The sequence below is a fragment of the Gigantopelta aegis genome, chromosome 8 (assembly GCF_016097555.1).
Source record: "Gigantopelta aegis isolate Gae_Host chromosome 8, Gae_host_genome, whole genome shotgun sequence".
In the NCBI taxonomy this organism is placed as follows: Eukaryota; Metazoa; Mollusca; class Gastropoda; order Neomphalida; family Peltospiridae; genus Gigantopelta; species Gigantopelta aegis.
The window spans coordinates 33,854,105-33,871,225 of record NC_054706.1 but is presented as its reverse complement, the minus strand read 5'-3'; the positions used below and the strand labels follow the sequence as shown (position 1 = coordinate 33,871,225).

At 34.2% G+C, this 17,121-nt stretch overlaps 1 protein-coding gene across 8 annotated transcripts in view; it reads left to right on the top strand.

Annotated features, from left to right (window-relative positions):
• LOC121378276 (netrin receptor UNC5C-like) overlaps positions 1-5,170 on the top strand; it is a 174,616-nt gene extending 169,446 nt beyond the window's left edge. For all 8 annotated transcript variants that reach the window (XM_041506369.1, XM_041506367.1, XM_041506366.1 and 5 more), the window contains one exon: positions 58-5,170. In XM_041506369.1, the coding sequence (XP_041362303.1) occupies positions 58-229 (172 nt within the window). In that variant the 3' untranslated portion in view covers positions 230-5,170. The remainder of the gene's footprint in view (positions 1-57) is intronic.
• Positions 5,171-17,121: the final 11,951 nt, after the last annotated feature.

Below are 17,121 nucleotides of genomic sequence, written 5' to 3'. Positions count from 1 at the left end.
TTTAATTTCTAATAAAATATCGATCTTTCTAAACTTGTACCATTTATTTTTTTGCAGGTATATTAATTTCTTTGCCACGAAGCCGAGCCCGACAGAACACATACTTGACTTGTGGGAGGCACGGCATCGGGAGGAGACTGCCATCACTGACCTCATGAACGTCCTGCGAGTGATGGGACGCATGGACGCAGCCGCGGTGCTAGAGAAAGACATGGGGTCATGGTTGTGATCTACTGTGCAAGCGTCGTCGCTCTTGTGTCATTGCCTCATTGTGATAAAGTGTTCTCTGTACCAGAACATCATACGACAAACCGTCTCCAAAACTTGTAGAGTGGAAGAAAAAAAACAGAATGTAAAAAACCCCAGATGCTTGAAATGGGCGACATGTGGAATTAAACATGTGAACATTTTCCCCCAAAAAATGAATCTGAAGGTTTATTGAAAATTATTTGAATGGAGTCCATTCTTCCTGTTTGAGGTGCTAGAAAGTTGGACGAACACTGCAATATTCTTGTGAAGAGATCGTCTCATGTTCTAGGGGAGATAACCCTGCATGGCTTTATTTTAGTTTTGCTTGCAATGATCTGAGCGAGTTATCTCCCTTCATAGTACAAATGTGTCAGAGAGGGCTGTTCGAAAACAATGTTGGAAAATTATGCTCTATTTTTCTCATTTAAAAAAACAAACATAACGAACAGCAAGATACTGTTGAAGTATTGATGAGAAAAAGAGCTGAAATGAAGGATTTTAAAAACTATTTTGTTCTTGAATTTCAAGACAGTATTGAACCTGAACCAAAGTGAAGATGTGCAAGATATTCTCGTGCCTATATTTTTTATGGAGTCTTTTACAAATAAGACTTGCATGGATGCATCAGACCTTAATAAAAACCTAACTCCATTACCTCAGAGGGACTGGAATGAGCTCTAGATTTCATTAGAGTTCTCAAACAGATATGTCGGGAGTATGCAGATAAAACAAAAACAATGTGTTCTCTTGGAATATTTGTTTCAGTTGCAGAAAAATGACTGTTATTTAAACAATGTTACAAGAGTTCCACAGGATCACTTGCATTGACTGGTTGACAAAATGACCGTTATTTAAACAAAGTTGAGAGAGAAACATTGAATCATGTGAAATGAATGTGGACAAGATTAATGGATACTTTTGTGAAAATGACTGATAAAGGATTTAAAAAAAAAAAAAATAACAAAAACATTATGCAATGAACTTTCAGCATTTTGTAGCATTTCGTTTTAATATGACATAGCTTGGTTAAATGGAACAAGCTGGATGCATTAGGATATGTCAGTTTGTGTCTGTGTGTGCATGTGCGTATGTGTGACAAGACTGTTGGTTGTGCTTTTATTTGTAACAAACAATGTGATTCGTTAACCATGACACAGTATGAGATTTTGTCACAGTCAGGAAATACCTGGCTGATTTCATCATATGGTAGTCACTTCAGAGTAGTGTTTTAAACTTGTGAAGGTTTAAAAAAAAAAAAAAAAAAAATTTAGGCTAGTTATTATAAATCTCAAAATCTGCCTGTACAATGGCTGGAAGTGACAAAAGCCAGAATACTAAAACTGCTGTGGTCCATGTAAATTAATTCAATTATAACAGCAGTCATTGGTAAAATTGATAATAACTTTAGGCTAGTTATTATGAATCGCAAAATCTGCCTGTACAATGGCTAGAAGTGACAAAATCCAGCATACTAAACCTGCTGTGATCCATGTAAATTAATTCAATTATAACAGCAGTCATTGGTTTAATGTAGCTGTGAGACTGGTCGGTCTTAAAGCAGTTTAAGTTAAATACCACATATAACAGATGGAAATCTGAATGCACACATTCAGTCATCTTTAATACTGGAATTACATTATTGCTTATTAAATCACCATTTAAATGTTCATTTAAAAAAAAAAAAAAAAACCCCATAAAAACATGGCTTGAAGCTTCTCTTGTCTGTGTGGTCTTTTACCATTTTAAAAAACCCTACACTATTTTTAAAAAAACCCTGGATTTTCATGGTAACACCACATTGACCAACAGTGAAAAAGAGAAAACCTTTTATTTAAAACAAATTTCAGTTATATTACAATAATAAAATCTACTGATTTCCACATGTACCTATGTGTTTGATAGATCTGTGGACCCTAATAGTCAAATCTTGTTGGTTTAAACTCAGTTGCTGTGTTGTCGGTTTCCCTTCACAAAATTGTAACTGTTCTTGTCTAAGCAAAAAAAATAAAATATTGCTAATGACCAAATGAAGAATAATAACTTAATATAAATAATATTACTATGGATTATAATATAGTCACAGCACAAAATTCTATTGGACCAATTCATTATTCAGTGGAGAGATGGGTTTTATGGATGTGGACTGTTTGACCAAATGGGTGAAGCACTTGTAATGGTCATAAATTAGACCAATATAAAGTTTTCATTGGAATTGAGTTCAAGCTAACAAGATTTGACAGAATATATTTATTTCAAAATAGTGTTGGTTACAAACCTATATATATGTACACTTGACATTCAAAAGAAAATTTTGAAGTGATTGCCAAGAGCGTTGAAAATATTCTAGTCATGATTGACGCTCTGCTATTTATTTGAAATGAAGCACAGGTATTATTGATGTAGTGTTAATAAACATTACGAAAAACATGGAAACGAAGATGAAAAAGTAAAAATCAAAATGTGTTTAAACTTGATGGTGCTACTTGTTGATAAATAAATATATATATATAACTATATATAAATATATATTGCTGTACAAAATGTGTGTGAATAAGCTTTTTCAGCTTGCATGACATCACTTTATGGTGGTGCTAACTGTACCACTTAAGAGGATTACTTGAAATTTGTAACATTTAAAATAGTCTGGCTCACTTTCTGGATCGAGCCATCATCATATGGTATTCTTTGTCTTTCATTCATACATTCTACTTCTCTCTCTTTCTCTCTCTCAACTAAATTAATCTGATGTTAATGAAATATGATACAAGGAATATTTGATTATGATATTTAAAAAGGTATTCGTTTATTAGTTTTCATTCTGGTTCTAAATTGAGCATGAAAGGTCAAGATATTTTTTTTTTAATTTAACTTGAGTAATTGTAATACTATTATATCTTAGAATAGATCCAAATTTAATATATTGCATCAAAATATATTATACTGTTTATGTTTTACTACTTTTTTTTGTGAAAAACAAATGATACAACCAGTTTTCCCTCATATACATTGTGAAAATGCAGCCAGGCATTGATTTAGGCCCTTGATCCCTCTATTTATGGTCACATAATGAAATTTCTCTCTGTATAAGGTGAGAAATCTGACCAAAAACACCGAATGACATTGCTTTAAGTTTAAGGGGCCCCTCTGTTAAATGTTTTTTTAATCCATGCCTGGTCGCTTAATCCAAACTTTAACAGTGATATGATGTCTTGTTTTCCTTTTAAAGCTTAAGCTTCTGGGTTTTTTTGTACACATTTTTTGTTCATTAGTTTCACCAAATTTGTTTTGCATTTTACTTTTAAAATTCAGTACATTTCATTTGGATCCTTAATCAAACACACAAGGTTGACATTCATAATATTTTATCTACATGTTTTTCATTTACACTATAAATAACAAATGGAGAAATATTTTCGGTCATCATTCACTATTAAAGGTCATTCTTCAATCATTTGTATTATGTTCATCAGTTTCTATGACTGGGTCAGTAGCAGTGTCTCTAATATTAATTTTTTCTCCATCAATATATATCACAGTAAATATGAAAAGAAAAATCAATAAAAAAATTGGAAAAATGCTAATCTTATAATTATTTTTTGTGATAATTTTTTTTTTTTTTAACATTTGCCTAACTGAATGTTCTAAAATATTTGATATATGTGAAGAAAAAAAATACTTTGGGTTATTCATTATCTACATTTGTTATTTTATTTATTTAGCTTGTGTACTAATAACCATCTAAAATGAAATTTCACTGTTGCAACATAAACAGATATCTATGGAGTTCTAGAAAACAATATAACACTTCTATTATGAACAGCACTTGCATATACATTATTTATATATACACATGAATATGGTCACTGTATTATTATTTTTAGAATGATGTTCATGTCATTTCCTTGAACAATTATAACAATGTCAGTGTATATCATTCAAAAAGATGTACAATTTTCAAATTATAATCATGTCTCAAAGATAAAGAGATAATATGAAAGAATATTTTATAATGTGGGTATATATCATATATGTCCACTCTCCTCTTGGCCCTCCCTGCCCCCCGCTAGTTACCATTTTGAAAACATTCACTGGATGAAAATATATAAAACTGACATTTTTTTAATAAATGTCCACTCTCCACCTTTCCCGCACATCCCACCCCACCCCTCAATATTAGTTACCATTTTGAAAATATTAACTGGATGAAAATATATAAAACTTACATTTGAAAAAAAAGAGGAGTATTTTCTGCATAGTTCTTTACTGTTAAAAAGTGAATTTACTTATTTTTAAGCCCATTTAGTGGTATATTTATCTTTTTAAGTATTTCTTTTTATATATAGAAGTCGAGAAATATTTTTGAATATTCACACATAAGGCCATGACAACATACCTGTTGAATTATTATTTGTACCAGTTTAAATTTTACAGATATAATTTTAACGTATACACTGGGTAAGCTGTTTGAACAACTTGAGCCAGCTAGGGCATGTACCTTTTTTTTTTTTTAAAACCCATTGATATTTCATGGATAACCTTACCTATTGTAATCTAATATGTTTTAAATTCCATGAAATTTATGCAACTTTTACATAAAATGTTAATAACGAAACCTTTCGAAATGGTGGTCATTGAAAATGTATGTTAACCATGTTTGTGCTATTTATTTAACAGAAAGCTATCTGGGTTGATTCTGTCATGTGTATAAGCAAGTGAAATGTTCAATATTTCATGACTAGCCATATGCAGGTTTAACACGAACGTTCACCCAGGACTATATTAGTGCTATAGTGACCACATGTCTGTAACCCAGACAGCACACACACTGTGTACAAAACATGTACAGTTTCCAAAGGCAAATTTGTTTTGCAAAAAAATTCATTTGTAAATATTATTCTGCAAATAAATGTTAGAACAATGATTTTTGCGTTTCTTTTATTTTTTCTGGTGTCTTAATACAATAATAATTCACGGGTATAGGAAGGTGCAACGCACGCACGCACATGTATAAATATATAAAAACCATCACTGCTGGTACAAAGTGGTGGGGCAGGTATGTTCCCAAAACTGGCAGTCACCAGATTAGGTAAGCGGTGAGGTGTTCTAATCCGCTTCCAGAAATGGAAAAACTGGCATGAGCAATTAAGGCCAATTTAGATGCATGGGGATAACGAGATGTGTGAAGAACAGAGGGGGCGATTAACGAGATTAACCTTAATGAGCAGTGAAGAGCAGAGGTGAGCCGGAATAGAGATTGCAAGAAAATTAATGTTTGTTATATCTCAGTAAAATTTGGAGACGGGGAAATACTACCAATTTAGACATGTGTTGTTAACGAGATCAATAATGTTATAATGTAAAATTGGAGTGCTTTCTGGGACATTTCGTGTGTAAAGTGTGACTGAATGTGCTTTCAAATTGTGGACAAAATACTGTTTAACAAAAGTACATAATAAATATATTGTCGTAATTAATTGCCTTTGTTATTGCTTTGATCACCGATCAATAGTCAACCGTCAATGGTACGATTAATCGTCAGTGGTACCGGGAACATAGCTAAGGTGATGGGCCATCAATTAAGGTGACGGAACACCAATTAGTAAGGGTGAGCAATAAACTGCCAGAAATGGAACAACTGGTGTTATAATTTCACTGCCAGATTCGGGAATAAACTGTGGGGCACATGCCCCCTTCCCCTCCCTTCCTATGCCAGTGTAATTAGTTAGCAAAACTATATTGTAATTCAACTCGTATGTAAGAAAGAATCTGATTAGACCTCTACAAAAATATGCGGTGGTAAAACATACATTGAAAGGAAGGAAATGTTTTATTTAACGACGCACTCAACACATTTTATTTACGGTCATATGGCGTCAGACATATGATTAAGGACCACACAGATTTTGAGAGGAAACCCGCTGTCGCCACTACATGGGCTACTCTTCCGATTAGCAGCAAGGGATCTTTTATTTTCGCTTCCCACAGGCAGGATAGCACAAACCATGGCCTTTGTTGAACCAGTTATGGATCACTGGTCGGTGCAAGTGGTTTACACCTACCCATTGAGCTTTGCGGAGCACTCACTCAGGGTTTGGAGTCGGAATCTGGATTAAAAATCCCATGCCTCGACTGGGATCCGAACCCAGTACCTACCAGCCTGTAGACCGATGGCCTGCCACAACGCCAACGAGGCCGGTAAACATACATTGTGCCAGCCACAGATTTTTGAAGTTGAACTATGTTGTAACTTGTGAAAAGAAATGGTCTTTTGTAATGATGTCACGAAGACCGTTTCTCTATCGTACATGTTATAGTGCTTTCCCTAGCTTGTTTTAGTATGGTGCTGCACTATGCCTCCATAGTTTAGCACCATCTTGCCTTAATCAGCACCATGCTGCCCTGAGATTAAACGATAATTTTTCAATAATTATAAATTTGCTTTATTAAACACTCAAATATGTATTATTAATTAATAAAATATCCCTGTTATATATTTTGCCATACATTTATTAAGGCAAGTGAATTAATTACATAGACGTCCTAACAGTCAGCCATACCATGCTAGCCTGTAGACATTTCTTGCAGAAGGCTGCTGGTCACATCAATGTCACTGCACCATCCCACTTACAAAGCTCATAACAGGCTCAAGCTCAAGGCTCAAAGCTCAAAGGCTCAAAGGCTGAAACCAAAATAACTACAAACAGATTCACTTAATATAACACAGTAATACAACAATACAAATTAACCATAACCCTTTGTACAGTATGGTGTGTGTGCAGATGCCATTTTCTTCATTCCTTCATTTCTTATTGTTGTCTTTCTCTTCATAAACTTGCCCATTGGGCTATTTCTTGTTCCAGCCAGTGCACCACGACTGGTAAAACAAAGGCCATGATACGTGTTATCCTGACTGGGATGGTGCATATAAAAGATCCCTTGTTGCATAAGGAAAAATGTAGCAGGTTTCCTCTTACTATGAGTAAGAATTACCAAATGTTTGACATCCAATAGCCTATGATTAATTAATCAATGTGCTCTAGTGGTATCGTTAACTAAAACAAACAAACTTCACAAACATTTTCTTCTCAGTTACAAAACTGAAAACTAAACAAAATGTATCATGATCCAATAATGAAAATTTAACCTTTGTGTGTGTGTGTGTGTGTGTGGGGTGTGCACATTTGTGTGTGGTATCAGATGCCATCTTCTTCATTTCTTCTTTTCTTATTATTGTCCTCTTCACAAACATTTTTTTCTCAGTTCCAAAACTAAAAACTGAACAAACTGTAACATGAACCATCATAAGAATGGAACAAACTTTAAGCAAAGAAAATTAATGATAATTAAAAAATATATATATAAAAAACTAACAAAAAATAATAATGAGAACTGAACAAACTAACAGAAATGAGTTATGAGAACTGAACAACATTTTGACAAAACATAATGAGAATTAAACAAACAGAAAGCAACAAGAATGAACAAACTTAATGGAAATTAATAATGAGAACTGAACAAACTAACAGAAGTGAAAAATGCGAACTGAAAAAGTTGTCATAATGAGTAGTGAATTAACTGTACCTGAAATCAGTAAAATGAACTGAACAGACTGTAACAGAAATCAATAATGAGAACTAAAAAATCCCAATAATTAGAATTGAACAAAACAAAAAATAAGATATGGATAAACTAACATAAACTAATAATACAAACTGAACAAAGTGTAAGATTAGTCACTAATGAAAACTGAACGAACTCATAAAATAAATAAATAATGAGAACTTGACTGTAACAGAAAGAAATAATTCTAATTGAACTATAACAGAAATAATGAAGGAGAACTGAACCGTATCAGAACTCAGTTACCCCCAGTATTAGAATTTATAACTGAATTGAAAAAACCCCTAGCAGAATCCAGCAATGAGAAGTGAACTAACTCTTAACAAAACTCAATAATGAGAACTGAACAAATTAACAGAAACCAACTGAAGAACGAATCCACCAATGTGAACTGAATTAACTCTTAACAAAAATCAGTAATGATAACTGGAGAAACTAACAGAAACCAACTGAAGAACTGTGACAGAAATCTGAATTAACTCTTAACAAAAATGAGTAATGATAACTGGAGAAACTAACAGAAACCAACTGAAGAACTGTGACAGAAAACTGTAATATAAACTTATAATGAGAAATGAACAAACTGCAAACAGAAACAAACGAGAACTGTAACAGAAATTAAGAACGAGAACAGAACAAAATGGAACGGACATCAAAAACACAGGCTTATAATGAGAAATGAACGAACTGTAACACAAATGAATGAGAACTGAACAAACTGTAGCAGAAACCAAAAACGAAAACAGAACAAACTATAACAGAAATCAACAATGAGAAATTAACAAACTGTAATTGAAACTAATGAGAAATGAACAAACTAAACAGAAACGAATGACAACTAGAAAAAACGCCAGTAATATAAATCAAGAATGATAACAGAACAAGCTGTCACATAAATTAATGAAAAATTAACTGTAAAACGAAACGAATGAGAACTAAGTAAACTGTAACAGAAATCAATAATGAAAACTGAACAAACTAAGATAAACCAATAATGAGAACTGAACAAATGATAATGTAAAATAATAATGAGAAATGAACAAACTGTAAACTGAAACGAATCACAACTGAACAAACTGTAGACGAAACCAGTAATGAGACGAACAAACTGTATCAGAAGTCAACAGTTCGAATTGAATAAGTTATAACGGACAACAATCATTAAAACAGAACAAACTGGAACAGAAATCAATGCAAACTGAATAAACTGTAACATAAACGTATAATGAGAATTGAACAAACTGTAACATAAAGTTATAATGAGTAATAAAAAAACTGTAAACAGAAACGCATGAGAACTGTAATAGAAATCAATAATGAGAACTGAACAAACTGGGACAGAAATCAATAATGATAACTGAACAAACTATAACAGAAACTTATGAGGAATGAACAAACTGTAGAACAAACCGATAATGATAACAGAACAAAATATATCTGACATCAATAATGAGAACTGACCAAACAGTAATATAAATTAATTACGAGAACTGAACAAACTAACAGAAACCAACTAAAGAACTGTAACAGAAATAACTGGATAAACTGTAATAAAAACCGACAATGAGAACTGAATAAACTGTAACAAACCAATAGTGAGAAACAAATAAACTGTAACAGAAGAACAGAGCAAACTGGAACAAAAATCATCAATGAGAACTGAATAAAATGTAACATAAACATATAATGAGAATTGAACAAAGTGTAATATAAATTTATAACGAGAAATGGACAAACTGCAAACAGAAACGAATGATAACTATAACAGAAATCAATACTGAGAATAGAACAAACTGGAAGAGAAATCAATAACACAAACTTATAATGAGAAATGATCAAAATGTAACACAAACGAATGAAGACTGAACAAACTGTAGGAGACACCAAAAACGAAAACAGAACAAACTATATATAACAGAAATGAATAATGAGAAATTAACAAAGTGTAATAGAAATCAATAATGAGAACTGAACAAACAGTAACAGAAACTAATGAGAAATGAACAGACTAAACAGGAACGAATGAGAACTAGAAAAAATCTGTAACATAAATGAAGAATGAGAACAGAACAAGCTGTCACATAAATTAATGAAAAATTAACTGTAAACAGAAACGAATGAGAATTAAACAACTGTAACAGGAATCAATAATGAAAACTGAACAATATAACATAAACCAATAATGAGAACTGAACAAATGATAATGTAAAATAATAATGAGAAATGAACAAACTGTAAACTGAAACGAATCAGAACTGAACAAACTGTAGAAGAAACCAGTAATGAGACGAACAAACTGTATCAGAAGTCAATAGTTCGAATTGAATAAATTATAACGGACAACAGTCGTCGTGAAAAACAGAACAAACTGGAACAGAAATCAATGTGAACTGAATAAACTGTAACAAACTTATAATGAGAATTGAACAAACTGTATCATACACGTATACTGAGTAATGAACAAACTGTAAACAGAAACGCATGATAACTGTAACAGAAATTAATAATGAGAACAGAACAAACTGGAACAGAAATCAATAATGATAACTGAACAAACTGGAACAGAAATCAATAATGATAACTGAACAAACTATAACAGAAATTTATGAGAAATTAACAAACTGTAGAACAAACCAATAATGATAGCAGAACAAAATATATCAGACATCAATAATGAGAACTGACCAAACAGTAATATAAATTAATTACGAGAACTGAACAAATTAACAGAAACCAAATAAAGAACTGTAACAGAAATCGTTAATAATTTGATAAACTGTAATAAAAACCAACAATGAGAACTGAATAAACTGTAACAAACCAATAGTGACAGACGAACAAACTGTAACAGAAGAACAGAACAAATTGGAACAAAAATCACCAACGAGAACTGAATAAACTGTAACATAAACATATAATGAGAATTGAACAAACTTTAATATAAATTAACTTATAACGAGACATGAACAAACTGTAACACAAATGAATGAGAACTGAACACACTCTGACAGAAACCGAAAATGAAAACAGAAGAAATCATAACAGCAATCAATAATGAGAAATGAACAAACTGTAATAGAAATAAATAATGAGAACTAAACAAACAGTTACAGAAACTAATGAGAAATGAACAGACTAAACGGAAATGAAACGAATGAGAACTAGAAAAACTCTGTAACATAAATCAAAAATGAGAACAGAACAAGCTGTCACATAAATTAATGAAAAATTAACTGTAAAACGAAACGAATGAGAACTTAGCAACTGTAATAGAAATCAATAATGAAAACTGAACAAAAACAAAACATAAACCAATAATGAGAAATGATAATGTAAAATAATTATGAGAACTGAACAACTGTAAAAACTACAATAATATATTTAAAAACTGAACACACTGCAGCAAAACCCAGTATATAAATAGAGGATAATAAAAATGAACAGAGCGAAATGTTGTATTTGTAAATTTGAGATGGTCCCTTGAAGTTTTTTTTTAACATACGGGGAAAAGGCAAGCATAGGACCCTGTCCCTCATCGCCTCAGAAGATTATATTGCATTTCATTCAGAATTATGCCAACAAATAAACAACAAAACAAAAACACATTGTCACCAGCAAATAAACAACATAACAAAAAACATTGTGACCAGCATATTAAAATTGTTATATTCTTGAGTTAATATTATTATCTTCATGTATTATTTGTGGGATCGATTAATTTGAATCTATGTATCACAAATAAAAGTGAAAAGAGCGAAATGTAGCATTTGTAAATTTAAGATGGTCCCTTGAAGTTTGTTTTTTTAACATACGGGGAAAAGGCAAGCATAGGACCAAGTCCCTCATCGCCTTAGAAGAGTATATTGCATTTCATTCAGAATTATGCCAACAAATAAAAAAAGAAAACAACCCAGACAATGTTCAACAATAGCAACACACATATCCATCAAACAAATTCAAAACTAATTAAAATATTAAAATAAAAATGATAATAATTAAATACACGCACGCGTTCAATAATGGTAAAACTACCGTTTCTGGCGCATTTTCGCCCATTCACTTAACAAGCGAGAGGTGTCACCCTCTCAGTGTCACCCTCCCAAGAGGGGATAGTGACGTCACAGCCCAGATGAATTTTGATTGGATAATTAATGACGATTAAGGAAGACATCACAGAAACCTCTCGGTGATTGCCATCAACCAGAACTTGTATCACAGCAAAGACCCAACTGAGAGAAGAAACTCCCATTACCTGGTGCTGTTTGACAACCCCATCGACAAGCAATAAGTCATGACATTGGCCCGACAGATGAATCCAGGACATACTGAAATGTTTATGCATTGGTACGAAGATGCAGTGAAAAAAACCACACATCTCTTTATTGATCTGAAGCCTTTGTGACAAATGCTATAAAAGGGATCGTGTCTCATTCTTGTTCAGACCTTCAAAGTGAGCAGACGTATGAAGAAGAGCTCCCCGAAATGCATGCTTGTGATGATTGTGGATTAGTGTTTCAGTACGTTTATAATCTGCAGAGACATGTGAAAACATGGTGTCCAAAAAATGGTGGGGACCTCCTTCATAAAGAGCTAAATATGCAGAAAGGCACGACGAAGCCTATGATGAGTGGGTAACAGCTGGACTGGATTATCTGTGGCTGCTCACCTACAAATGTTATAAAGAGGAGATGGCTGCAGACCGTCAACACTATTTGGACAAGGGAAGGTCTGAACAATGGGTGGATCGGGAGCAGACTTATATGAATACATTAGCTAATGCACGAAGAAGAATCTGATGATGAAGATACCAACTACTCTATATAAAATGTCTCCTTTGTAAATAAGTATCACAATCGTCGACACCATTCAAGAATTAGGATCATGTGGGAAGACTACTTGAAAAACATTTATTATGATCCAACCAACCCAGCTAGTTTTTCTGGTCCAGATAAACTGTATAGATATGTCAGAAGAGCCGGGAAGTACGTCATCAGCAAAAACAATACCAGAAAATGGCTGTAAAGGCAAGAAGCGTATAGTTTACAACGCCCAATCAGAAGAAAGTTTGCCAGAAACAAGATTGTAGTTACTGGAATTGGTGACCAGTGGTCAGCTGACCTCATGGACATGGTGAAATTTGCCAAGTATGACGGAGGTTATACCTTTGTGTTGGTAGTGATCGATGTGTTCTCCAAACACCTATGGTTGAGACCACTGAGAGATAAGAAAGGCCTGACAGTGTCTTGAGCTTTGAAAGATGTATTTCAAGAGGGGAGACAACCGAAACGAATTCGCACGGATCGAGGTCAAGAATTCAGAGCTCGAGAGGTTCAGAGACTCTTCAAAAAAAGGAACATTCAACATCTACTCACCAACAACGAAACCAAGACGACTGTGGCAGAAATAGTTTTAAAAACCACCAAGACAAGGATATACCGGTACTTCATGTATAAACAGTCTTACAAGTACGTCGATCGTCTGCAGACTTTTGCCAACAGCTATAACTCCTTCGGGAATATGACGAGTAGTGGACGGAAGAAATCTTCACCATCAGCCAAACCCTATTACGTGGTGGACTACCTCTGTATCGAGTGAAGGACTACAATGGTGATGAAATCCTGGGAACATTCTACCAGCCTGAACTCCAAAAGATTGACGTGAAAGAAGACGATCTCTGGAAAGTCGAGAAGATTCTAAAGACAAGAGGGCGTGGACCGAACAAAGAACACTATGTCAAGTGGTTGAACTGGCCCAACAAATTTAATTCTTGGGTGAAGGCATCCGACGGTGAACACTTGTAAATGTTACAATAATTGTATAGAAGCATGCATAGAATTAGATCAATATATTGTATTTCCTGGTTAGTTGGCGCAGTATGGGATTTCCCCATTTTTGAAATCGCCATTAGTAAGCCAATTAAAATTCATCTGGGCTGTGACGTCACCATCCCCTCTTGGGAGGGTGACGCTGAGAGGATGACATCTCTCGCATGTTACGTGAATGGGCGAAAGTGCGCCAGAAACTGCGTTCACAAAAACAGGCACAGTAAGAAGAAAACGATTACGATAACTAAGAAGAAAAAGAACAAGAAGAAAGCAGTTCCATAGAATCCGGGGATGGGAGGCACAGGCACTCCCATTTGAAAATGATTTCTGTTTTCTACTCTGCATAATTAAAGATAAAAATCTGATTTGTGCTTCTCTACCCAACTTCAGATATCGTTTCTACGGGACTGTAAAGATTAAAAAGAAAAAGAAACCAAAAGAAAAACTCACCGATCTGCCAAGCGGTTCCATAAACATACCGTAATAATCATGTGACGTCATATCATTGATGACGTCAACAACGTTGGTAGCGGATATTTCTACACGAAATGAATTTCCTACTCAATCCCCCCCATCTTCGACTAAGTATCAGGTGATTCCTACAAAACCAGGCTTGTGTGCAAATAATTATGCAAGGTGGGGATGGGACATTAGACTATGGACAGCGAATTTTTCAGACGGGTTCGAGTCGGGTTCTGCCGAAAATATAGTTAAAAAAACAAGAAAATTAGCCGGTAATTCAACCACGGAACCTCTCCGTTCTCCCCTCCCCCGCACACGTGCCTTGAAACTCCTTTTTTTTTCTTCTTTTTTTAAAAACTTGAACAACTTAAAGGTTAGGCAAGTTCGTGTGCAGTGTGTGAAAATGGGGCGGAGGTCGAACTCCCCCCTCCGCTCTAAGAATGTTTTATTATTATGATTATTATTATTATTAATATTATTATTATTTTAATGCATATTTCGGGCAAGCATGTCTGTCTGAACGCACCCTGGACACTTGCCTGTTAGGTAAGTACATCTATAAACGCTATTAAATTAAACGAAGTGAACCAGGAGCTTTTAAAATATAGGCGTACATTTAAATTTGCGGTTGTAGGCCTGCGCCACATATGTGGAAAGCAAGTAGACATTGGGGGGTTGATTGGTGGGGGGGGGGGGGGCTGACTGAGATCGAGGGCGCAAAGCAAAGTTTCTAGAGGGTTCAAGAGTATGCTCTCCAGCAAAATGTTTTGAAAACTGGGTGTCCTGAAATGCTATTTCCTGCATTCTACAAGTAAAATTCATCTCTGCCTTAAGATTTACTACCAATAATATTTTTGATTCAGAATTGTCTGTGGGAAATTATTTGGAATTTACTTACCGATATACAGATTTTGATTTTCAGACTACTGGCATAGCATGATGGGGCATGGGGGGTCAAACGTGTTCTGTAACAGTGCATGATAACACTATTCACAATATTTCAACTCAATAAATAACCCGAGAACTCTGACGGTAAGAGAGCTAAACGGACATGAGGACAGGTATCAAGACTCTTTAACCGTCAGAAACCAATCTATATAAAATCTGCGCAATATATGCCTACTAAACTGAAGTAAAAAATTCCCACTCTAATACAACAACAATCCTATATTTGACGTCAAATACCGTTACATCGATCATTTTCGACTTTCATAATAATTTTTTTTTTCAAATATTAATCACTAATACACTACAGGAAAAAAACAACCCCAAACCACTCCTTTCAATAATGTTCTGGTTAAATAAATATTTGCTGACGGGTTTCTTCCTGTAATGTATGTATTAGTGATTAATATGTGAATTTTGTTTTAATCAAAGAACTAAAAAATTATCGATGTGAACATATTTGACGTCAAAATTCAAATATAGGATTGTTGTTGTATTATAATTAGAGCGGAAATATTCTACTATCGTTTGGTAGGCAGAGATTGCGCAGAATTTACATACATTAGTTTCTGACAGTTTGAGAGCATGCTGACTATCCAAATGTCCGTCTAGCTCTCTTACAGTCAGAGTAGTCGGGCTACTCAAAATATTGAGGCATTGGGACAGACAGACAGAGAGAAGGAAGGAGGCGAAACCTATAATAGTTCCATCCGTTTTTACCGGTTGGGGACTGATAATGGTGCATAAGACAAAGACAGTATACCTTTCCTTTTAAAAACTCTAGGATTTGTTCTGTCATATTTTAATGTATATTTGTTTTCTGTATTTTCAATATTTAGATTTTAACAACTGAATAAATAATGGTATCCATATCCAATATCAGTATTACAAAGCTTACATAGTATATTTTGTTTAGGAATGTTAAACTATCTACGTACCTCTTTCGAGTGGTAATCTTAAATTTGACGTTCACAATTTAGTTATTCAGTATCTATTTAGGTACGATAATCTCAATAATAAAAGAACATTTCGTTTTTAATAATGTATAATATTGGACCCTAGAAGAACCTGTTTTATCCGTAACCCACTTTTTTATGTACTGATCGCAGAATTTTTGTTTTAATTCTTGTTAATAGGAATGAAAACGATATATTGATTACTAGAAATGAACCCCATTCCCGTAATGTCGAAAAAATATTTTTAATGAATTTCAGCCATTCGCATGACGTCACTATTCATACTGTATTAGGAAACTAGAAATATGTTTTGTTCCAGACTGAAAGAAAGCGGCAAGCAGAATGCAGTACCGATCTTAGAATTCAAAGAAATCTCATTATCCATTTCATTTAGTCATTTCCCCCATTCTATCTGCTAAAACTAAAAAATCCATATATTCGAATACTTGAAAATACTATTCGAATATTCCGAATAACAAATTAGCGAGGGAATATTCCAATATTCGGACCGAACAGTAGTATATGGTGTATATGCCCCAAACGCAAGCCGCAGACGCAACAGATGCATCAGTCGGGCCGCACGCATGCGCCACATCCTTTAGAGCCTTTAGACAGAAAGTATCCCAGCAACGTGAACATGCTCAGTTAGATGCTTTTTGTACTATATGTGGAGCAGTGAAAGGTACCGTACTTCAGATCAAAGCCTTATCATGAAACTGGTTTTATTCTAAATGCCATAACTTGTCATGACATCTGAAATAAAACCAGTAAGGTTATATTAGAGAGTTTCTAACATTATTTGCTTACGTCATACAGAGTACACCCGGGGTTCTCGCCCAAGGCCTGTAATGGTGGACGTAATGATAAAAGTTACTACCAACAAATGCTTCCTGTTTTATTGTGTTTATAAATGTTGCACAGACTTAGAACTGGGAACACACCTCTGCTATCTGGGCTGTCGGTTAGTGGGTTAGTGGTTAGCTGTTGGTGGTTAGTGAGAGAGAAGAGGGTGTAGTGACCTTACACTTACCCAATGAGTTGTTAAAACTTACTCTGGGTGGGAG